The sequence below is a fragment of the Carassius gibelio genome, chromosome A17, assembly GCF_023724105.1.
Source record: "Carassius gibelio isolate Cgi1373 ecotype wild population from Czech Republic chromosome A17, carGib1.2-hapl.c, whole genome shotgun sequence".
In the NCBI taxonomy this organism is placed as follows: Eukaryota; Metazoa; Chordata; class Actinopteri; order Cypriniformes; family Cyprinidae; genus Carassius; species Carassius gibelio.
The window spans coordinates 11,469,552-11,495,569 of record NC_068387.1 but is presented as its reverse complement, the minus strand read 5'-3'; the positions used below and the strand labels follow the sequence as shown (position 1 = coordinate 11,495,569).

The 26,018-nt window shown below is 36.0% G+C and overlaps 2 protein-coding genes across 3 annotated transcripts in view; one reads left to right on the top strand and one right to left on the bottom strand.

Annotated features, from left to right (window-relative positions):
• The window catches only part of LOC128031609 (isoamyl acetate-hydrolyzing esterase 1 homolog), a 6,044-nt gene extending 5,365 nt beyond the window's left edge, over positions 1-679 (top strand). The window contains exon 5 of the mRNA XM_052619923.1: positions 663-679. Coding sequence (XP_052475883.1) covers positions 663-679 — 17 coding nt within the window. The remainder of the gene's footprint in view (positions 1-662) is intronic.
• LOC127933475 (disintegrin and metalloproteinase domain-containing protein 17) lies at positions 180-26,018 on the bottom strand. 2 transcript variants are annotated; one of them, XM_052530505.1, is made up of 20 exons: positions 25,610-25,996; positions 24,979-25,111; positions 19,734-19,867; positions 19,535-19,623; positions 19,251-19,428; positions 18,471-18,601; positions 18,220-18,306; positions 16,912-17,025; positions 11,811-11,952; positions 11,639-11,730; positions 11,415-11,567; positions 11,134-11,333; positions 7,525-7,628; positions 7,314-7,448; positions 4,997-5,124; positions 4,844-4,922; positions 4,674-4,762; positions 3,312-3,368; positions 3,075-3,109; positions 1,912-2,078 (listed from the first exon to the last, which is right to left on the bottom strand). In XM_052530505.1, exons 1-20 carry the CDS (start codon positions 25,722-25,724, stop codon positions 2,063-2,065), a joined length of 2,211 nt encoding a protein of 736 aa, XP_052386465.1. In that variant the 5' UTR covers positions 25,725-25,996; the 3' UTR covers positions 1,912-2,062. The 2 variants fall into 2 exon arrangements, with proteins under 2 accessions (XP_052386464.1, XP_052386465.1); XM_052530504.1 differs by lacking the exon at positions 3,075-3,109 and having other exon boundaries at positions 180-2,078; positions 25,610-26,018.

The window sequence follows — 26,018 nt, the reverse complement described above, 5'->3', positions numbered from 1 at the left end:
CATATGTTCTGCCAAAAGTATTCAGATTTCTGTACTATTAATTGTTTTAGTCAATTTATACCAATTGATTTATTGGGCTGCATGCATACAAGCGCGAGACAGTAAACGCTTTCATTATTGTATTTTCTTGCAATATTAAGTGCACTTTTCTTTCAGGTTCATAAAATAATCAGAAACACTTCAGTGTACAGGCAGTTTATTAACGTGGCTTCAAACCCCAATAATACATGTTAAATAAATGTGACCTAACCGAGCATCAAAACCACACACTGAATGATAGCAGACTGACATCAGATACAGCTATCTACGTACATCCAAGTGAGAGGTTTTAATTACTTCTGATTTGATATCCAGGAATATAAGAAACAATACAAAATATATACTTACTAAGTTTTAATGTGCCATAAGTCAAATTACTATCTTAAAATTTGACTGTAATAGTTATAGTCAGATATTTACTAGTCACTGATTTTGGTCACGTCTATACAACCGTTTTAGTGGTAAAAATATGCACATCCCTTGACTCTGTAATCAGTGTTTCACATAATAATACTAGTATATTAAAAAGACATGAGATCCCATTGAGAATATAGTAGTACAAATTAAACGGATCAAATCTTAAATTGCAAAAATGTAACATCCTGTGCAATTTCTATATCTAGGCCTTAAGAACATGTAAAATAAAACTCAAATTGCATCTCCTCTTACAGTATCCATACACATATGGCATAGGACATGCATAACTTGAATCTTCTCAGCAAGTCGACCAGTGTAACATTAAAAGTGTGACAACACGTAGAGAGCCGTGCGGTAGACCCGCTGCTCATGAGGTATAAATGAATGAGAAAACAAGAATTTGCACAACTGGATGGCACAAACTGACTGTATTAAAGAAATATTCCTGATTAAATACAGGTTAAAGAAATCGTTTACCAAATATGGAAATTGTCAGGTCATTCCAGAAACCAAACATTTTTAATATCATCTACGAAACCTGCTTTCCCTCCAATCAAACGTCCGTTCTCCGAAAATGTTCACACTTCAAAAAGATCATAAAGACATTGTAATCTTCACTTTATATACACAGATTTGATTCACATCTGAACATTGATCAGCACACAAAGTATGTAGAGATCATCATTTAGGGTAAATGGAAAGCAAATATAAAGAAGACCTGGATTAAACTGCTTGATTCATTTAGATTTCCAATGCCTTCATTAATGTTTTGAAGTGTGAAAGTTTTGGAGGAATGGATTTTAAATGAAGGACAGAAACCTCTCATCTCTTCATTTGTGATTTTTGGGTTTGGAAGGACTTGAGGGCGAGTAAACAATAGCATCATTTTCATATTAAGGTGAATTGTCCCTTTAAAAACTATGGACAGCAACTGTGTTCGTTAATTACCACAAAAAATGATTTTGATTTGTACTTCGGTTTATAAAAAGTGACCTCAGATATGTATAGAACAAATGTACAATGAATGATTGCTGGCTTCTGAAATTTACATAGTTATTTCTCTTTAAATGCTTTAAAGGAACACTATTTTAACAACTATAATTGTGCATTGCAACAATGCTGCAAAGTTTCTAAGAACTGAAATGTGTCAACAGTTTACACGTCACAGACTTTTAAACGCACCAATAAAATGAAGCCTGATTGCACCGTGAACTTCACAGCTCACGTCTCAATCAAAGGTTTCTTACTCAACACACCGTCTCCTTACTGTCAATGCATGGCTGTCTCGTCAGCCGTCTCTTGTCCCCGGGGTATGGCTTTGACTGTCCGGTGAGGTCCTCAAAGGACCTTGCAGCTGTACTGCTTTGACGGAAGCCTTCCTCCTCGTCCAGGTGAGGGCCTACGCTGGGGTCCTCCTCGATTGTGTCCATTCGCAGCAGATCTGCTTTGAGTGCGGTGGAGAGGTTGGCAGGGCCTGGGCCGCAGAGCGTCTCCTGTGTCGGTGAGACGGCGGGGCCTGTGGGGGCCAGTAAGGGCTGAGGTCGTGCTGCTGCTGAATGCAGATGATGGCCCTTCACAATGCGGATGGGTGCCGATTCCACACTGCTCAGCATTTCTGCGTTCTAAGGACAGAATTTTGAAATGGAATAAGTAAATGAGTCTTCCAAAAAAAACTATATTCATAGTATTAACTACATCCTGCACAAATAGGGGTGGGCACAAGTACTCGGAAGTGGCAGCAGTTATCTATTACAAGGTTTCTGCAGGATTTTTAAGCTCAAATGTAAGACTTTCTTCTATAATTTAAGACCCTGTGGAAACCCTGTATTATTAAAGTACTAAATTAATAATTTTATTCAATTAAATCGAACAAAACGAAGTGGTTTTAAACTATGGGGTGGGTTTTTATTAAATGTGAGCCAAAATCATCACAATTAAAAGTACCAAAGACAAACTACTTCAGCCTGTGTACATTTAATTTATTTAACACACGAGTTTCACAATTTAAGTCGAATTACTGAAATAATTAACTTTTCCTCGACATTCTAATTTATTTAGATGCACCTGTATACATACATTTTATTTGTATGTATTTTATTTGTTAACATTAATTAATATTTATATAACATTTATTGATCTTACTTAATATTAAGTTCAAAATGTACTAATTCATTATTAAAATTTGAAGCTGTATCAGTTAACATTAATATTCAGATTTATCTGTGAAGTACGAGTACACAAACTAATGCCCATTCCGATGCATAACATAAACATCATGCTACACTTGAGTTAAATGCAGCAAAATATGCATCTGCCCAATCGGTAACAGTCCAGTCACATCTCTTGAACCAAATCAAATAAGAGATGAGCACCTGTATCAAGCATTTGCAGTATCAAGAGAGTTTCAAAGCTGTGCATTTAAAACGCTCAAATACAGAATTGCATCTGAAAAAACAACAACATTTGAACCAGAAACCAGCAACACATCCTCATGGACACTGAATGCACGAAATGCATTCTAAACTCAGTCGTCACGTCTGACACGTCACACCAGTGCGTTCAACTCATCACACTCAGGGGGACACAGTGGTGTGGGGGGCCATATGACGCTCACTCACCTGAGCTGAGATCTACACACCTCCACCAACATCTGCTGCAGTTCCACAAGGGTCAGAGCAAACAAGCCACAAGTCATAAATATGCAGCCATGCTTGCCCAAACTTGCCCTGATCAAAGAAGCCAAGCTAACTGGATGAGCAAGTTGTTACTTTGGAGTGCTGGATGACTTTAATGGAGGTATAGTGTGTTAGTTAGATCTGCTGCAAGAGAAAGGAGCACCGACAAAGGAGACTTACACGGGGGTTCATCATGGTTTTGGAGTTTTCTTCATATTGCTGATCCATTTTCTTGTCCTATTAACAAGCAAAGAGAGACAATCACTGTAATGTCTTGTCATTTTTGGCTAAACGAGCCCTTCAGAGACAAATCTGTCATAATTTACTTACCATAGTACTTGCATAATTACTGAAATATTATCAGAAACAGAAGTTTCTGAATGAGACGGCAATACAAATGAGATTATGGCAAAATACTAGGGCTGTAACAGTACGCAAAAATCACGGTTCGGTACGTACCTCGGTTTTAAAGTCACTGTTCAGTTCATTTTCGATACAGTAAGGGAAAGAAATGCAAACATTTAACTGCAGGTTGTTTATTACTAGCATTTTTTTTTTACAATTTGTTTACAGTTTTTTTAAAATACTTTTAAATAAAACATATATAAAATAAAAAAGAATAAGAAATAAAATACTGCTGCAAAGTTCTCAACTAAATAAAAGACTCTCAGTCTCAAACTAATATCATATAATAAAATATAATGAAAAATATAAAGAAATAACTATGATTACAGTGCAGCATTACCAAACCCAGCTTGTAGAACTGCTCATATTTATGTTATTTTTATATATATATATATAACTTTTCCAAAGTGTAAAGTGCAGCATCAACAGTTCCAGTTTTTAGACCTGCTCAGATCTTGTTATTGCGTTGGCCCAATGGGAATTAAGAGCAAAGGTCAAATGCCGACGGGAGCTGCGTTTGAATTACAATCGTTTTTTTTCCTAGTTGTAGTGATGTTCACACTTGCGTGATGCCTTTTGAAAACCTTAGGCCGGTGACACACTGGCATATTGCACCTGTCAAACATAGTGTATACGAAACCTTGGCCCCCTGGTCGCCGGCGTTAGAATCAGCTGCAGGGCGGGATTTGCGCTGAACGCAGAGACTTCCGTCACTTAATATGTTCGTTTGGAAACACGAAAATGTACCTATGTTCCGCACACAAAATATTGCATTCGTTCATTCAGTACACACATGCACCATACCGAAAGCCCTGTACCGAAACGGTCCGGTACGAATACACGTACCGTTACACCCCAACAAAATACCATCAAATTTCAGCCTGTTCCTCAGTGTTATTGTTAACTAAAATTTATTTTTGTTGATTTAAATAAAGCTGAAATAAAATAAGATATACATATAAGATAAAAATGTAAACACTTTTTGCATGGAAAACAGCAGATCTACCAAATAAGTTGCAAAGAAGAAAGTCAAAGACGTTTGGAAGTACATGAGTATGTGTAAATGATGACAGGGTAGACTATCCCTTTAAAAAATATCAACTCAGAAAAACACATCGACTGTGAAATAAGTCTCACCATACAGTGCACCAGTATGCTTAGGGGAATCCAGAACACGAGAGAGAAGAACACCACTGATCCAACTATGTTGTCAGCCAAGAACTTCCCTGAATATGGAAATTCCCAGAAAAGAGTCACCACTGGCATTTACAAAACATAAAGAAAAAGTCCTGGCTATCATCCCTTACCAAATGTGTTGATGTCCAGTTTGTCTATGAAGTCCCATAAACGTTCGATGGCATCTTGGACATGCTTCATGCATTTACCCTGGAGTGTGCAACATCACAGCATTTGTCACACCAATAAAAAACATTATTCAGTCTGATAAATGATGTACTCACGGCGCCGTCACAGAAGCCCACAGTACAGGGCTTGCCCTTGCGCAGGTAAAGATATGACCCATTACTGACGAAGGGAGTGCACAGCCCATTACTGCCTCTACAGCAGACTTTACAAGAGTTCTCAGTGTCTGAAAAACATCACAGCACTTTTGAATTTATAATTACAGGTAAAACATTGAACACTATTATTAGTACCATATTTTTTTGGACTATAAATCACACCTTTTTTCATAGTTTGGCTGGTCCTGCGACATATAGTCAGGTGCAACCTTTTTTATCAAAAGTATTTTGACATGAACCAAGAGAAAACATTAGCGTCTACAGCCCAGAGAGGGCGATCAATGCTACACAGTGCTCCTGTAGTCTATCACTGAAGACATAGAGCGCCCTCTCGTGGCTGTAGACGGTAATGTTTTCTATTGGTTCTAAATAAATGTGACATATATATGTTTTTTTTTTTCTCGTCATGACGTGTTTTTGGACTGATGCGACTTATACTCCGGTTTGACTTATAGTCCGAAAAATACGGTAGATGTGTTTTGGTGCTAGTTTCAGTGTACATCAACCATTCCAATTAACGAGCCAATGTAACGCAATTTTGAAGTGGAAAATTTTAGTGCAGCTTCTTGGGGTGCATGTGTAAAATAGCCTAAATAGTCCCATAATTTCAGCCTTTTTTATATAGAGAAGACAGGGGATAGTTGTCAAAAAAGTCTGTATACTTTAAACTATTTGACGTTGGGGATCAGTTAGATTAAAAAAAAAAATTCAGCAAGAACACATTAAACTGATCAAAACTGATAGTAAAAAAGTGCATTTTAACAAAAGATTTCTATTTCAACTAAATGCTGCACCAAACTGCATATTAGAATGACTTCTGAAGGATCATGTGACACTGAAGACTGGAGTAGAGTAAAATTCAGCTTTCTGGCACATGAATAAATTACATTTGAAAACATATTCAAATAGAAAGCAATTATTTCAAATTGTAATTTTTTTAACATTTTTTTATTATTATTTTATATCTAACCTTTAATAAAAAATAATAATAATTACACACACGCATATATATATATATATATACACAGTACTGACCAAAAGATTGGAAACATTACTATTTCTAAGTTAAACATTACTAAGTTTCTTCTGCTCATCAAGCCTGCATTTATTTGATCAAAAATACAGAAAAAAACAGTAATATTGTGAAATATTATTACAACTTAAAATAATAGTTTTCTATTTGAATATACTTTAAAAAAAAAAAAGTATTCCTGTGATGCAAAGCTGAATTTTCAGCATCATAACTCCAGCTTTCAGTGTCACATGTAACATCCAGTCGATCACATGATCATTTAGAAATCCTTCTAATATTCTGATTTATTATGAGTATTGGAAACAGTTCTGCTGTTGAATATATTTGATGAATAAAAGAAAAAAAAAACTGCATTTATTCAAATTAAAAAACAGTTTATCAATAATATATATTCTAATAATATATTTTCTTTACTATCACTTTTTATCAATTTAACACATCCTTGCTGAATAAAAGTATTGATTTTATTTAAAAAAAAAGAAAAAAAAATTACTGACCCCAAATTACTGACCAGTAGTGTATATTGTTATTACAAAATATTTATATTTTAAAAACATAGCTTCTTTTTTTTTTTTTTACTTTTTATTCATCAAAGTATCCTAAAAAAGTATCATGTTCTGAAAAAATATTAAGCAGCAGAACTGTTTCCAACTTTGATAATGAATCATCATATTAGAACGATTTCTAAAGGATCGTGTGATAATGATTCTAAAAATTCAGCTTTGCATCACAGAAATAAATGATAATTTAAAGTATAATAAATTTCAATAAATAAATTTTTGATCAAATAAATGCAGGCTTGATGAGCAGAAGAAACTTCTTTCAAAAACATTAAAAATATAAATGTTTCCAAACTTTTGGTCTGTACTAATATATATATATATATATATATATATATATATATATATATATATATATATATATATATATATATATATATATATATATGTGTGTGTGTGTGTGTGTGTGTGTGTGTTTGCGTGTGTGTTTACATATATTCGATAATCATTTAACAATAAAAAAAAAAAATCATTAAAACATTTTCCCCCCAAGATAATAATTATATAAATGTCAAAAGTTTAAGTGGAAGCAAGATATTACAGTCTTTGTCTCTACAGTGTTATATTGTCCATCCCTGCTTGGTTAAAACACTGGTCATCCAAACAGTCATCTCTTGGTTGGGCACTAGTGTGAACACATTGGACGGTTTGTTGAGACATTTACCATTGCAGGCACAGGACTCAAGATTATGCATAGCCTCACAGAAAGGCTTGCACTTGCCCTTCTGACATCGACCCTTATCCACACACTCTGTGTTATCAACCAGGTTTCCAGGGGTGGGGCACTCACTGCTGTTGCCTGGGGATACACAAGGGTAAAAAGTATAATAGATCCAGACCACTGCTACATTGACATGGGAGAGTGTGGAGCTCACCTGTGCACTTTGACGTGCCCTTGCAGGTGGCAGTGATGGTCTCCTGACAGGTCTTATTTGCACTTTCAAACCTACAGTTCTTGCAGCAGGGGCTGTTCCTGTCACTGGGGGTCACAGACAACAACATCAGCCACAAATACTGATAACAACAATGACCTTAAGATAAACACACTTCCTAACAAAACCTTCAACCACTTGTCACCAGCAAAAATCTGCATAAAGAAATTCTGAATAACTCTGTATTAATTCAAAATAATCGATGGATTACTCTTCTGTTGAAGCCATCAGCCAGCAAATTAAACTTAATTTATAAAATGTACTTAATAGCCAATTTCAATTCCCATGAATATACATAAAATGTCATGTATTCCAGTGATGCAAAGCTGAATTTTCAGCATCATTCCTCCAGTCTTGACTGTCACATGATCGTTCAGAAATCATTCTAATATGCTGATTTGCTGCTTAAAGGGATAGTTTACTCAAACATAAAAAAAATCTGTCATTAATTACCAACCCTCGTGTCGTTCCGAACTGTAAGACCTTCGTTCATCTTTGCAACACCAAATTAAAATATTTTTGATAAAATCCGAGAGCTTCCTGACCCTGCATAGACAGCAAAGGAACTACCACATTCAAGGCCCAGAAACGTGGTAAAGATATTGTTAAAATAGTCCATGTGACATCAGTGGTTCAAACTGAATTTTATGAAAGCTATGAGATTACTTTTTGTGCGCAAAAAACAAAACTTTATTCAACAATTTCTTCTCTTCCAGTCAGTCTCCACTTTGATTCACGAGAGTACCATGGCACATGCGTGTCCATTTCTCTGCTTGTAAACAAGGCGCAGTGCATCCAGGTTCTACGTCAGAACGCCGGCTCCAGCAACAGCAGCATTAAATGCTCAAGTCATGTGCACTGATGTCACATGGACTATTTTAACAATGTCCTTACTACGTTTCTGGGCCTTGAACATGGCAGCTCCCTTGTTTGTCTATGCAGGGTCAGAAAGTTCTTGGATTTCATCAAAAATATCTTAATTTGTGTTCTGAAGATGATGTCTTGCGGATTTGGAACAGGTTTCATATACATTTTTATTTTTATGTAATTATTATAATATTTATTTAATATTCTACTTAAACACAATACAATACAAATTTGTATTTCTATAGCACATTTAAAACAACTGCCGCTGACCAAAGTGCTTTCCAGCATTGTTGCATACTATCACACAAACAAAAATCCTGATCACTCTAATCAATTTTAAAAGCTATACTAAAAAGATATGATTTCAATCTAGACTTAAAAGCATCCACAGATGGGAAAGATTTAATGTGCTTTGGAAGAGGGTTCCATAATCGAGGGGCAGCCGCTGAGAAAGCCCTATCACCCTTTGATTTTAATCTCATTTTAGGATCATGGAAGAATCATCTGACTTGAATCATCTGATCTCATATTTCTTGTATTTTGATAAGGAATCAAAAAGTCAAAAATATATTTTGCGGCAATACCATGCAGCACTTTAAAAACCATCAATAGAACCTTAAACTCAATTCTTAATTTTCCAGGCAACCGGTAAAGAAACCAGAACTGGGGTAATTCTCTCTCCTCTTTATGCGTGTCAAAAGTCCAGCAGCATTTTTTACTGATTAAGTGAAAATAATTGATTAATATTGTGATTCATCTCTGAACTGGTTTGTTCGGTTCATGGCTTAGATTGAGATATTTTTTTTAAATCCCTATCCATAGTACGGCTGTCAAAATGGCTGAAAAATTAAATTCTAATTTTGTACTTATATATTATCAAAATATCAAAATTCGAATTATATTCAAATTTAAAATGCATAATTTCAGTTAGGGTGAAGAAAAGCTTTTGGCTTTTCTCCTGATGCCACAAGAGGGTGCAGCGAGCAAACTATTACCAATGCATGTTTACTTAAAGGTCCCCTTCTTCTTGATCCCATGTTTTAAACTTAAGTTAGTGTGTAATGTTAGAGTATAAATAATATCTTTACAATTCTAAAGCTCAAAGTTCAATGCCAAGCGAGATATTTGATTTAACAGAATTCGCCTACAAAAAACGACCCGTTTGGACTACATCCCTCTAGTTCCTGCAGTTATGACATCACTAAAACAGTTTTTTGACTGACCTCCGCCCACATGAATTCACAAAAAGGGGGTCGTGGCCTTGTTGTGCTCCGACGGAGAAGAAGGAAGAGCTGCGTTTGTCGCCATGTCGTTTGAAACGCTGTTATTTTCATCTCTGAGTCCAATCATCTTTGTTTGGGCTTCCCAGGGACGCTGTACTTTGAGATTAATGGCTACAATTTATGTTTAACTCGGTTCCGGAAAATTATAATGCACATGTAAAACTATGTGCAGCTCATTTTGCTGAGGACAGCTTGCTGAGGACAACTTTCTCAATCTCAATCTGTTTAATGCCGGATTTGCACAAAGATTATTCTTGAAAGATGGAGCAGTTCCCTCTTTGTCTGGAGAAGGCGTTGTTTATGGACCACAACCGGAGCGTTTAACAGTTTCTGTAACTTATTACACACAGGGCAACGCTGTTCAGCTTTGTTAACTAGATGTTTTCATGCGCATCTTGTCAGTAAAAACGCTCCTGTGATTATAAGTACATCTCCAGCACACCCTCCTGCCCACTTGCTTCTCAAAACTACTCAAAAACTAGTCCAATCCCGTTACCAGGAGGTCAGTGTGCTACAGAGCCGTGCTCTAAGCTGCTGTCGAATCACAACACAGGAACCGCTGGCCCAATCAGAACTCGTTACGTATTTCTGAAGGAGGGACTTTATAGAACAAGGAAGACATCAGCCCGTTTTTATAACAGTGAAAACAGCGGTATACAGATAGGTGAATTGTGTGAAAAATACTGTGTTTTTTGTACCCGCGAAACATGAACACGTTATATTGCACACTGTAAACACAGTCAAAGCTTCAAAGCATTAGAATACATGACTGTGAAGTGAATAATATTTACAGTAAAATAATGTTTATAAACCAATAATAATTAAGTTGCTTAACTTTAAACAAAACAGCATCATTTATGCATGCATAGTTTAATACAAAGGGGTGAAAGCCAATCACACAGAGTACATTTTTCATTTAAAAACATGAGGCAGTGGGACGGAGGAAAACCCACCATAAAGTCTCGAGAAATGTCTCGAAAAAAGCCAATTTTACATGGCTTTCTAAACGTGTCTCTCTTGTGCAAAACGCGAGTGCAATGGCAATAGAAGATGACCCTCTAGAAAATGTGAGAAATATGCGTTCTGTGTGAACGGCTTGGTTTCAGTTTTGATGTAAACAAGATCTTCTCCACATTGATGTTCTGTTTTTCTGCAATATTTAAAAAAAAAAATAACATCGTAGCAGCGCTGCACTCCAACTGGATAGGCTAACAAAAAAAAAAAAAAAAAGGACGCATTGAATGGAAAAAATTGAATCCATAGAATTTCAATAAATTAAAAAAAAATACTTGAAGAAACAAGACAACTGAAATAATGTGTGGTCACTATTGTGATCTATATCTGGTTGATGCTGATAATCTTAAAGGCTGATATATTGGTCTATCCCTGTTAGCTTCTTTACCTGCATTGTGCCGTCTTCCTGAATTTGCACTTAGCTGTGCAGCAGGGGTCATCATTGAGATGAAGGAGTCCAGGGTCACAGTGTTCATCCTTCTCCACACGGGAGTTCCCACACAGCTTACTGCTCCTCACCGTAAAGCACTGAGGGGCTTTAACCTTTAATGTCTTACTGACTGAGAACTTGCTACAGTTGGAGAAGCGCTGAGGGAAAAAATAGAACAGGTGAGTAAGTTAAGTATCTATATGTAAAGGGGAAAAAAATCAGTACAGGGTGGATAATACCTTGTTGTTCACGTGATCTCCGCTGACCGCAATAGGGTACATAACATATTTGCCGCCCTGATCATCGCTGGGCGCACAGGCAACTATATTGTCTGGATCGTGTTCTGCTCCAAAGTTGTGCCCCAATTCATGAGTTGTTACAAGATCTGCTTCCTGGGGAGACGAAACATCAGAGTGCTGCCTGCTACAAAACATCTAGCATTCAAGATACAAGTAAAGCAAACCTTAGTCAGAATAGTTTTCCCATAATTCATGGTGCTCGTCAAGCCTGTGTTTAGGTGGCTGGGTTTCTTGGTGGTTTGTGATGGATAGTAGGCTGTAAGACGAAATGAATGTGCAAGGTCAAGCACTTTTGACGAGTGGAATTCCACTGATCACAGATAAAGAGATCCTTACGCTTAGGGCAGAGTCCTCCCAATCCCTGTTTGGAAGGGGCCACGTATGCCAGACCCAGAGTGCCATCATCGAAGTCCTGATAGGTGAAGAGATGGGCAAGGCAGACAACAGAGGCGTTGTCTGAGATGTCGTAACTGAATTGCTAAAGAGAAGTGAGATAAAGATGAGAAAGGGTCTACAAATTTGTGACTCAGGGCTCGTATAAAACTGGCTCTTAAAAATGAAACATTTAGAAGCTAAATTATGGATAAATTAGCTGACAGTTTACAGAAATGGTAATTATTATTGAGTGCATAGCTTATTTACAGTGGGTATAGAAAAGAATAAGCCACCTTAATTTTTTTGTCATGTTGGCATTCTATCTTTCATGTAAGTATAAATACAGCTAAATAAAACAAAAACGGTATCCGTCTTCATTTCTGGCTGCAAAGCAACAAAATGTGATTATTTTCTATACCCACTGTTCATTTTAGTATAAATTTGTTGTATAGTATAATTTATATAATACAGAATTATAATTCAATATTTTCTAAACAGTATAGCAAGAATACTTCAGTTTGTAAAATGATTTTAGATGTTGATAACGGTTCTTTCATGTCAATTAAACTAAATATCCTGTCAGAAATGATCAGGAAGAGTAGAGGCTCTTGCTTTGAATGACTTCAGCACATCTGCGGCTGCAGGATATCACTGGTTTCTCACATTGTGCTGCTGTGATCTCGGTCTGCTCTTCTTCCAGTCTCTTCCACAGTTTGGTGACTAGTTTCTTAGCCATAACTTTGTCGCTTAGGATTTTCCAGAGATTTTCAGTTGGATTTAGATCAGGACTCTGGGCTACCATTTCATTATTTCATTTCAGTGTTCTTAGCTTCTAGGTACTGTTTTACCCATTTTGCAGTTTTACAGGGACATTGTCTTACATGAACATTGCAGGCTGATTGGGAGATGCTTGCAGGGAAGGAACCACATGAGGAGGTTCTGATAAACATTTGCAATCCCCCTGCCTTTTAGCTGTATAAGAGGCCCAACACCTGCTGCAGAAAACACTTCCTCCTCCACTTTTCAATGACCTCTTTATGCACTTGGGCTTCAGTATTTCCCCAGTTTGATGTTTGAATGTTTCCCATCTGACCTAAATAAATGAATCTTGTTCTCATCACCGAAGTGAACTTTGCATCAGTTCTTCTCTCATCTCTCTCTGAGAGGCTTGGTCACTGCAGAGGGTGCTTTCAGTCCAACTTCTCTTAAACGTCCCGAAACAGATCCATACCCTGTTCATCACTGAACTAGTGAGCAATTCCAGCTGCTGAGTTTTACCAATTCCCCATTGAGAGTCTCTGTATTATACGTTCTTCAAATGCATTTGTCTTACATGGAAAATCAGCCTTTTTGTGGGACTTGAATGAATAAGAATCAAAAGCTGTAAAGCTGCTATATTCAAGAAATCATGTTTTGGAATGTCCAGCTTCTCTTGAAATTACTGAAAGGGTGATCATTTATCCTTCATCTGGATCGCCTCCTGCTGAAGGCTTTCAGTCACCTTAAGCCCAGTTCAGACTGCACGATTTTAGCCCAGTTTTTGGCTCGCCGACAGGTTTTGAGAAATCGCTGACAAATGCCTTAAATCACAGGCAAATCGGTGATCATTCACGCAAGTTACAATCGCGCAGTATGAATGAGCAAAGACTCATGTCTTCGTTTCAGAAAAAGGCTTTCTTCTTGGTCTGTTTGGACCCAAGAAATGGAAGAAAAAGTAATAGAAATATGGCAGGAGCACCCAAGTCTGTTTGATCTGAGCTACCCAGTCTCACGTGAGAACTCTGGCATTGCATGCGTGATATTGCGTTGTTTCCTCGTCACATCTCATGTGTGTTGGGTTGTGAAACGTAGTTTGTGTGCCTGACAGAGTTGTCTGCGAGTCTTCCTATTGTAAATTCATGCAGTGTGAGACCTTCTGTCCCTGATCCATCGTGCGGTGTGAACACAGCAGTGACTGAATGCTGGCCAAGATAGTCATGCAGTGTGAAAAGAACAGTGAACCGACTACTTTGAAAATTGTGCAGTCTGAACTCGGCTTAAGAGTGGCCCGTCATCTTGCAATCTCAGTGAGAATGAGAGGAATGCAGCTAATTAAATAGGCTGTCATATAATTACGGAAATTAGCACCAGGTGTAGCACCAATAACTTGTAGGTTTCTGTAAGTGTTCTCTAATTTTAATCAGAGTTCTTTTTCAAATATCTCCTATTTTTTATACTGTGCTTCAGAATACAATTAAATTTATGAAATTTGACCCTGGACCACAAAACCAATCTCAAGTGTCAATTTTTCAAAATTGAGTTTTATACATCATCTGAAAGCTGAATAAATAAGCTTTCCATCGATGTATGGCCGAGATATAATCTGGAATCTGAGGGGACAAAAAAATCTAAATATTGTCCAAATGAAGTTCTTAGCAATGCATATTACTAATCAAAAATTACCTTTTGATATATTTACAGTAGAAAATTTACTAAATATCTTCATGGAACATGATCTTTATTCAATATCCTAATGATTTTTAGCATAAAAGAAAAATCGATAATTTTGACCCATACAATGTTTTTTGGCCATTTGCTAAAAATATACCCCAGCGACTTAACCCATAACTGTCACCGTCCCACCTGTGGGATGCTTGGCACTCTTTTTTGTTATTGTCTTTTTCAATATAAAATCTTTTAGTAATCATCATCAATCATATATCATTTGAAAGCTTAGAAACCCAAGATTCATCCTGTTAAAACCATTTTGAAATCGGACATTGCTTTACCATGGAAATGGTACTTTAAAATCTAATGGCGGTCACCTCCCCCTTAGTGGGCAGGGCCAAGTGTCATAAAATATAATGCATTACGTTCTTCTAGAACCAAAACTTTTTATAATTTTGGCAACAAACATATCATTGGAAAGGTCTGAGTCTCAGGATTTCATATTTGGTGGTTATTTTGAGATAGAAGTAAAATTCACAGAAATATCTAGAGAAAAATTCATTATGCAAAATTCAAAATAGTTTTGATGACTCCCAGTGGCTGTGTGTGGTATGACGCCCTAAATAAATTCTCACAGGAACCTCAATTTTTTTCAGATCAACTTCAAATTTATAACATAACTTATTAAGACACAATGCTTTAATTTTATACCAATTTTAGAATTAAAAATGTTATGTCAAATATTTATAATAAATAAAATAAAATAAAATTAATATAGCGCATATTATTTACAGTACATTTAAACTTCTATAACTTTTTGATACTTCAATTTTTTTTTAAATTCCAAATTGCCAAAATCTGCAAAAAAATTTTCTTTAAAAAGAGACCAACCTTATGTTTATATTCCAAAGTGTTCATAAATAACAGCAATTTTAGTTTGGATAGTGCACTTTAATGCCTATTTAAAAAATGGGGGGGTAACAGCAGTGTTAATTTTGACACAAAATTTTAATTTAGTTTTAGTCTTAGTCTTTTGACTATAATTCTTTTTAGTTTTAGTCAAGTTTTAGTCATCTGATCTGTTTTAATTTTAGTCGACTAAAATTGCTTGGTATTTTAGTCGACTAAAATTGCTTGGTATTTTAGTCGACTAAAATAAGACTAAAATCAATAACAGATTTACTAGACAATTTTTTACAGCTGGTATAGGAAACAAACTTAACCAAAATATATAAAACACAAATTCAACTTTATTTCAACACAACTGTGTCTTTATTTCGATTCAAAAGCTTTTATGCAGCAACAAACACTGTCATGATAATGTAAACAATAACTAGCTGCCAATTGACCATCAATAAAAGAAAAATAACGTTAGGTCCAGGACCTTAAAGCTTACAGCTGAGCTGAACAATAAGTGCATACATTTAAAGTAAATATTTAATAAGTTGGCAGCTAGGTGGATAAAAAAAGTAACAAGATTTTATAAGGTATTAATTTGTCTAGCAATATTGTATGTTTTAAATACTACAATATTGCTAGATTTGTATGTATAATGATAGGATGTGAACATTCATGTTTCACATGACTAATATAGAAATATTTGTGATATTGTCAACAAGTAGAACATTATAAAATATACTAAACATTAGTATTAATCAAATGTTTTTATCATGATATTACGTATTAGTATTGTGCTCTCATCTAATTTGAAGAAGGGGCTATTTTACAGTACTTTTCAGTTTGTAATATTTAATGCTACAACATCTACGCACTGCAGTCTTCCAATTTTGCTTAGCTCAATAAACAAAAGAACATCGTTGTGAAATTACATTTGAGAAAATGTCCGGGTGGCTCGTCTGTAAATGTCTTTTCAAATTGGTGGTGTTCTTGCCACGAATGAGCGCTCCGCGTGCTTTACGCTTTGTTTTGTTTTGTTCGTCGTCAAACGTGAAGTGAGCTGTGGACATTTTGTCGCTCTTTTAGACATCGCCTCTTCGAATGCCGACTTCCCGGGAGCTCATTTAAAAACTGAAAACCTTCGCTTCACGTCTCAATAAGTCAGGCTCTGATTGGTTCTCTTCTCTCATGCAGTCTGTTCTGTTTTGCCGGTTCTTTTGTTCATTCCTCGCATCTCTCCCGTCTGCTGATTTGATTTTCGTCACAGTCTATTTTCGTCTCGTCCTTTATTCGTTGACGGTAATGTCAATCAATTTAGTCATAGTTTTAGTCTCCATCAGTGCCTTCTATTTTAGTTTTCGTCCGCAAAAATATATTCGTGACGAAAATAATGACGAAAATATTTAGTCAACGAAATTAACACTGGGTAACAGTTAAGGGGTTAAGACTGGTTTTGTGGTCCTGGGTCACAAAATGCTTAAAAACTGCCCTTTTACTCTTATTAGGATAACTCAAATAGGACCAAGCAGTGAACTTAAAATTTAGGAAATTGTAGGTTGTTTTCTAATTTTGATCTCCACTGTATGTTTGTGTGTTTATACAAAGACACATTCTGGAGCCAATAACATCCGACCAAAATACAAAGCTCATAAACTTTACTTTTATTGGACTGTTGTTGTGGATTTATCATTAACATTTTAACCTGTGTATACTGCACTTCTAGGGACATGGCACTTACTTCCAAGAGTTTCTTCACATCCCACACACCATCCTTTCTTCCTAATGGGCTGCCGTCCATGTTGTAGTGAATCTCTCCGGGGGCAACTTTTGTGGGCTCCTTGTTTATGATTATCTGTGAGCATACAGTGCACAGCATAAATGAGTACACCCCCTCTAAATACATAAAAAAAGATGTATGTTCAATAATATAACTCATGTAAAGATGTCAAAATCTAAACATATTAAACATGTACTTAATGAAAACAAAAAAATATATATTTGCCAATATTTTCTGTAAGATAAGTTAATTAGCCGACTTTGTTTAAATGTATTTACAACTTAGATGGCAATATAACACCCACAGATCAAAAACTTGTACTCACTGAATATTGAGATGAGTGGGGCTTTCAAGCTTTAAGGAGGATGCAAAAGCATCATAAGAGTTTTGTCACAATTTAAGTCATTATTCACTGATAACCTATTGAGTTGTTAACTCAAGGAATGCTTATCATCAGTTAATGAGATTTAATCAAGAACTGTATCACTGATTTTTCAATGAAAGTGGTTTAGTGAAGCATTTTAGTTCTTCATTAATTTAGTGCCATTGATAGATTGAAGGATATTGATGATTTCAATGAATAATGAAAAAAAAAAAAAAATCATAATATAGTACAGTTGTATCAAACAGTTTTATTATATTTTTGCAGAGCCTTTGCACAATTTTTCACACTGTAAATCATCAACAAATCCCTTTAACAAATAAGAAGAGAGACCAGAGGGTTCTCACACTTGAAATGGTTAACCCTGAATCATTCCCAGGTAAATGGAATCGTGGGTTATCGTGGGTTATCTTGTTTCACATTCAAAGCACTTGTATTACAGCAGACTGAACCATCAAGTTTAACCTGAATGGACTTTGTCTACAAAGGTAAGAATAAACAGTCTCTTCTTCACTCCATTTAACATGTTTAGTCACCACTTCACATTTTTCCCTAGAAACTCTGAAATGACTGTTTATACGATGTGCTGTCCTTTCATGTGAATATGAGGCATGTGATTGCATGTCTGTCTACGTGTGGCATTCTAACACCACTTCGTTTGACACTAGAGCATGGTTTCATAACCCTGGGGTAAAAAGCAGTGCTCACCCTGCTTCTAAATTACTAGTGTGAAAAGTCTGTTATCCGGAGTTAAAAGCTGGATTTAGAATGAAGATTAACTCCAGGTTAACTGTAGTTTGGGAAAGAGACTTCATCTACTGAAGTAAGAAAAGAACAGGAGGAAGATCCATCCAGATTTTGATTTGATTAAGAGTTATTAAGGTCACCTGCTTAATCTGCACACCGTAGCCTTTGAAATCTTCATCCCAGGATGTGTTTCTGTATATATCATCCACTCTGTCGATCAGCTCAATCTGAAAGACACAAAACACACAAATTCAATGCATTTTTAATTTGATATCATGGTGTTTAAACGGACCTTAGCCTTAGTGCAACAAACTGCTCTGCTGTATAGCACAACCACAATGACATCTCTCCTTTCCAGTTAAATGTAATGTGTTCCAGTTGCATTGCTTACCAAGTAGTTGAGGGTTGTGCTCTCCTCTCCACGGCCCATGTGCCTGTAGAAGCGATAATCTGCCACTAGAAGCAGAGTGCAGGTGTTCTTCTTGTGGTCGTGTGTAGATCTTCTCTCTATTTTGTGATGCTCTGCATTTAAGAAATAAAAGCATCTAAATGGATCAAGGGGACTTCCATGACTATTATATTAGGGGACAAAGAATGAAGTTAATGAACTGAATTATCATGCTTTGTCTCCAGACCATGTTCAGATCGCATGGCAGGAGGTTATTGAACACTTCCATTCAAAAGTTTAAGAAGAAAGTCTGCATTTATTTGATAAATAATATAGTAGAACAGTAACATTGTGAATTATTATTTAACATTTGAAATAACTGTTTCTATTTTAATACATTTAAAAATGTAATTTATTTGTGTGACTGGAACGCTGAATTTTCAGCAGGCATTACTCCAGTCTTCAGTGTCACAGAATCCGACTGGATTCGTCTGAAAGAAAAAGTCATATACACCTAGGATGACCTAGGATGAGTGATTTATGGGATAATTTTTATTTTGGGGTGAACTAAACCTTTAAAGCATCTGCACAACCTAATGTTATATAACAGCCAACCCCTAAGATCAGTCACCTGACACTGTTGTTATTAGGCCTCAAATCTACTATTAAAAAAAGGTCTGCCACCTGAAAAAGTTAATTTTGATAACTTGTCTGATCTCCAGTCTCTAACACTAAGTGACCCAAAGTCCTCTGTGGTCTCTTATTATAAATATATACACACACCCTCCTCCTGTTCTGTCTGTCCCACTGCTCTTGCCTCTTCTGGCAGGAGCTCCTGGGCATCAGCGTTCACATATCCACACACTTTGGATGAGAACAGTCGACTGATGTTTTTAATGTCCTCTGAACGATACACCAGTAAACGGCCATCAGGGTGTGACTCTGTAAACCGCCACAAGGGCTAAACGAAGACAGAACAAGATATACTGAAACATTCGGTAAAAATGCACACTGTAAAAAATTAATATCAAATGCTTTCAAGTATTAAGCATGTGTGAACAAATTACCTCTACATTATATTCAGCCTCTTCAGTAAGAATGTGGGCTGAAAACTCTTCCCCATCAATGTGTGCCTGCACACGCGAGTGCTCCTCTCCTGTCGAGATAGCAAACAATGATATGTCAGTGTATGATAATGAATCACAGATGGAAAAACAACAAAATTCAGTTCTCAGCCGAGGCTGATATTCTCATCCTATGTCTTACCCACTAAGTGTCCTTTATAGTAATTCTGTAACTGAATGTCATATTGGTGCTCTTTTCCATTCTTGTCTAAGAATACAGCCTTGAAGTTTTCAGAAAAAAGTTCTGTGTTGGTTGTCAAGTACAGCTTGAAGTGCCTTTGAAAAGAGATGTAAGAAATGTGTTTTTAGTGCTGTGAAACTCTGAAGGAAGAACCAGCCTCTAATCATGATCTCTTGAGGTCAGGGGTCAGTGAATAACAACACAAACACTCAAACTCTCTCTCTCTCTAAAAGTTATACAGATGGATAGAATGAAATAAAGCATAGAATAGAATAAAATTAAACCATAAATAAAAATAACATAATAAAATAAACTAAAACTAAATGGCAATAAATAAAAGCATAATATAATTACCATTATTTTTAGAAAGCAGGGGTTGTCAGAGAAGATTAATGCAAACAAAAAAAAATAATTCATATAGAACAGAAATTAATTATATATTACAGTTTTAGATATTAAATCTATATATAAAAACAAATACATTATATATAAAATGTGAATAAATACAAAAATAATAATAATAATAAGGGATGCTCAGAGATTAATAATACAAGCAATTACACTTTATAATAAAAACTATATGTGTGTAGAGCTTCACCATTATGACAAAAATCATAATTGTTGATTATTCCATTTAAGCTGTAATTGTGATTATTATTTACGATTATTAAAATTTACACTTGAATGGTGTTTATACCAGTTTGAAGCAAATGCATGCATTTTGTTTTTTATACGAAAACAAGCTGAAAACACTCTTTTATTTCAACTTTTATTGCTTTCTCTAGTATTCAACATTGGATTGGTTTCTTTTCTATATAAATAAAATATGCATGGTATTATAATGTTATACTACAACTAAAATTAAAGGTCTCGTTCTTCATGATCCCATGTTTTAAACTTTAGTTAGTGTGTAATGTTAGAGTATAAATAATATCTTAACAATTCTAAAGCTCAAAGTTCAATGCCAAGCGAGATATTTGATTTAACAGAATTCGCCTACAAAAAACGACCTGTTTGGACTACATCCCTCTAGTTCCTGCAGTAATAACGTCACTAAAACAGTTTTTTGACTGACCTCCGCCCACATGAATTCACAATAAGGGGGGCGTGGCCTTGTTGCACTCTGACGGAGAAGAAGGAAGAGCTGCGCTTGTGTTTGTCGCAATATCGTTGAAACACTGTTATTTTCATCTCTGAGTCCAATCATTTTTGTTTGGGCTTCCCAGGGACACTGTACTTGGAGATTAATGGTTACAATTTATGTTTAACTCGGTTCCCGAAAATTATAATGCACATGTAAAACTATGTGCAGCTCATTTTGCTGAGGACAGCTTGCTGAGGACAACTTTCTCAATCTCAATCAGTTTAATGCCAGATTTGCACAAAGATTATTCTTGAAAGATGGAGCAGTTCCCTCTTTGTCTGGAGAAGGCGTTGTTTATGGACCACAACCGCAAGTGTATTTTATTATTTAAGTTGGAGCGTTTAACAGTTTCTGTAACTTATTACTCAAAGGGCAACGCTGTTTAGCTTTGTTAACTAGATGTTAGGGCTGTGCAAAAAAACGAATGCGATTTTCACGCACATCTCGTCAGTAAAAACACTCCTGTGATTATAAGTACATCTCCAGCCTTTGCTCCTGCCCACTTGCTTCTCAAAACTACTCCAAAACTAGTCCAATCGCGTTTGAAGGAGGGCAGCGTGCTGTAAGCTGCTGTCGAATCACAACACAGGAACCGCTGGCCCAATCAGAACTAGTTACGTATTTCTGAAGGAGGGACTTTATAGAACAAGGAAGACATCAGCCCGTTTTTATAACAGTGAAAACAGCGGTATACAGATAGGTGAATTGTGTGAAAAATACTGTGTTTTTTTACACGCGAAACATGAACACGTTATATTGCACACTGTAAACACAATCAAAGCTTCAATGGAAAAAGATTAAGATAACCTGTAGAAAGAAGGAAAAAAAATTCTTTGTGACGAGTGGGGCGGGGCCGAGGGACGTGGGAACGAGGAGTGAGGCCGGTGTAGTGATTGGAGATGAGCTACACCTGCGATCCACCACCGGTCTCGAGTCCCACGTAGGAGATGGAAGGATATAAAACTGGAGCGACGACAGTGAAGGACGAGAGAGGACCAGGCCTGGGCTTTATTTCATGTTTTGCTTTTTATTTGCACGCATCAGTCGTCCGTGAGGGGCTGATGCGCTGTTTTGTGTTTATTTTGAATTATTAAAATGATGTTTGATTGTGCGCCGGTTCCCGCCTCCTTCTTCCCGATGATTATGGAGATTTTATTATTGCAATCTTAAGCACACAAAATAACATAAGTGGACTTTGAACGATTAATTGACACTTTGAACGATTACGTAACTGTGCTATCTGTAATTGTTATCGCGATTTCAAATTTGATTAATTGTGAAGCCCTGTATGCTTGTGTGTGGGATTCACATCAGGTGGTTCTTATATATATATATATATATATATATATATATATATATATATATATATATATATATATATTAGGGGTGTCCATGGTTAACCGGTTAACCGATTAACCGTTAAAAATTGCGTAACCGAGTGAAACATTTTGCTCGGTTAAGTGACGTCAATGGCGTGCATTGAATTTAGTTGTAATACATTTTTGCACCACCAGAGACCGCCAGAGCGCTCCCAGACATTTGTAATGTCCACAAGAAGAAGTCATTTTTCTAATATGAAGCGGGCAAAAAAAAGTACAGCGTTGGAGCACTTTAAAATTGAGAGTGACGGGGCAAAATGCAAGTATTGCAATACAGTGCTTAGATATACTTCAAGTACAACCTCGTTGTTGTAATCTCAACAGCCAACACCCGGGCATCATTAGGCCGGTCAGGAGCGAAAGCATCTCAGCTGTGTGGCGTGTCTGTTTTTAATTCGGTTCCCATGTTAACAGGTTAGAGCTTGCCGACTGCCTGCGTGAGACGCGCGGCTCAGGCGCGGCTCGACGCGTGCATGCTAGAAATAGAACTGACGCCTTGTTGGAAGCGTTTCCAGGCAAAATATAATAGGAAAATATGTTTATATGTCATTTTGTACACAAATACATATTAATTCATGACATTTTGATATTTGAAAGTCTATAGGTTGACATAAATTCAGATATAAATGTAATTAAAAAAAATAATTATAGATTTTCAAATATTGTACCTGTCAAACATGATCATAGTCATAGCCTTAGCGAGGCGGCCGCGGAGCCTGCTTGTTACCTTCGCCTAAACACGGAAAGTTAGATAACCATTACTAGAGCCTGTTCTTTTATAACATAGCCAAAGGTCGGTGTACATTTGCTTTATACATTTTAGGCTTATTCTCAAATACAGATTGTGTTAGTGGGCGGGATTATTAGGTAGTTTTAATAGGACAATTTGACCGGAGAGATTAAATTTTGTCGGACATTTCTTTTTTTTTCTTTTTTTGGCCAATGTCTGGAAATTACCGGACAACAGAAACCCTGGCGCACATTATGGTTAACCGATTATTAACCGCTAAGGGCCTCGGTTAACGGTTAATGAAAAACTTGAAAACGTGCAGCCCTAATATATATATATATATATATATATATATATATATATATATATATATATATATATATATATATATATATATATATATATATAGTACAGAGCAAAAGTTTGGACACACCTTCTCATTCAAAGAGTAACCCATGTGATAATGAGCTGATGAGTTGAATCAGATGTGTTTAATTAGGGAGACAAAGAAAATGTGCAGTGTTGGGGGTACTCCAGGACAGGTTTGGGAACCACTGACTTAGAATATGACATTTTCAGTCATTTCACACTTTTTTGTTATGAATATATTTCCATATATAATTACACATGTGTTCATTCATAGTTTTGATGCCTTCAGTGTGAATCTACAATTTTCATAGTCATGAAAATAAAGAAAACTCTATGAATGAGAAGGTGTGTCCTAACTTTTGGTCTGTACTGTTATATATATATAACAAGGGTTGCACGGTTTACCTGTCCTACAGTAGTAATTCGATTCTAAGGCTCCAAAATACTGGTGGTGAAACTGTATTTTTTAAACTGTATTATAGTCATTACGGTTCTACCGTAAGTAATGTTGTATGTGGGGTAGTCGCTAAAATGTTTTTTTTTTTTTTTGTCTTGTCATCTTTCTGTGGTGCTCTTTAAGGGCACAAAATGCTGTGTAGAATCTGCGCCTTATTTGGTATAGTGTGTTTTCTGATGCTTCAGTTCAAAGGGAATGAAAAGACTTAAAACATTAGCAGCTTAAACACTGCATTTTACAATAATACTGATCCACACACACACACACACAATTTACACAATACAAAATTGTTATTTTTTAGAAATCAAGAATGGAAAAAACGTAAACAAAAACAAAAAACAAAAAATAAAATAATTAGATTACATAAAATAAATTGAATAATTTATAATGTTTAATTTAAAGGGTTAGATAACCCAATAATCAAAATGATGTAATTAAAACTCGTGTCGTGTCATGTCGTTCCAGTATACCGTACACACAGCTTCAATGGAGGGACTGAGAGCTCTCGGACTAAATCTAAAATATCTTAAACTGTGTTTCAAATATAAACTGAGCTCTCACGGGTTTGGAACGACATGAGGGCGAGTCATTAATTACATCATTTGGACACACTATATTAAGTGGCCTTTACTACTATGTAGTTAAATTTAAATTATTAATTTTGTACAATGCACTTATTGTGTACATACATGTTTTTACATTGTACTTATATTTGAAAAATATCTGTATTTAATTTCTGTAATTACATTTATAATTACACGCTGACCCATCCCTTACACCTTAACACACCCTTAAACTTACCCATACCACCAAATCTGTCCCTAACCTGTTTCCCACCTCAATAGCAGCAAAAAAAAAAAAAAAAAGTTACAATAGAATATGAACACAATAAATACACTGTATTTATTTTTTGATGTAAGTACATAGTAGTTAAGTCCACTTAATATAAAGTGGGACCCATCATTTTGATTATTGGGTGAACTAACCCTTTAAAACATTATAAATAAATAAAAATAATAATAATATCATGTGATCTGCCTTCAGCAGCCTCTTGGCAACATAAAGGCTATAGCGCTTTTCACAGCATAACAGTAAGAGAGTGCTGTGTGTTGATCTGTCAGCTTTACCTCTGGAGTGCTGTGAAGCTGACCAGCCGCTCCACATGTGATCGGGCATCAATGTCCCTCTTCCCGACCGAATGAAGCTGGAGATCTGATGCAGGCACCACATCAAAGTCTGACAGTATGGAGCGGAGTGCATCTGGATGAAGTAAAGCATATATATATATATATATATATATATATATATATATATATATATATATATATATAGATATATCTATATATCTATATATATATATATATATATACTTTTTTTTTATCACTCCTACATAATACCACTATTCACACACGCACCTTTCAAAACCCAAAACAGCATCTAAAGATCAAATATTATTAAATATAACGTTTATATATTTTTGGTCAATGCTACATACTATTGTATAACCATACAATCTCCCACACACGGTTTCCACTGCAGGAGAAGCGTATGTAAATGTTTTTTCCATTGAAACTGCGATTAAATTGCAAATGCAGCAGCGCTGGAGGAAATTAACTAACTTAACATTAGCAGTCATGACTGAGCCAAAACGGGAAAAGTAAGACTGAACTCACAAATCCAGACACAGATATTGAGTTTCCTATTTAGAGTTACTTTTCTTTTTGAGTCCATTTGAATTTCGTTCTCAGAGTAACTTACCAAACTCTTGTACCTCTTCCTGATTTCTCAGGTCCTCTTCAACAGATGCTGGTTTCACCGCACAATGGATAGAAAGTGGAGTTAAAAGTACTAAATAAAACATCAAAGTTTCCATACTGGCGATGAAGCATGACTTCTGTCAAAGCACCTGGATGTGAAGTCCGCTGTCAACAGATAACTGTTTTTGTCCGTTATTTACCAACATACAGGACCGCTTATTAAACACGACTATAACAGAGGACTTTAAATAACAAAATTAACAGGAGAGGATCCCGCTAAATGTATTATAAATAAGAGACAGTAGACCGCGAACCGCCACAGCGTTCAGCTGCTCTCTCACTGGCTGCGAACTGAACTCTCCGTCTCCGAGAGGAAGAATTCCACCGACTCTACTTCCGGCAACCACAGA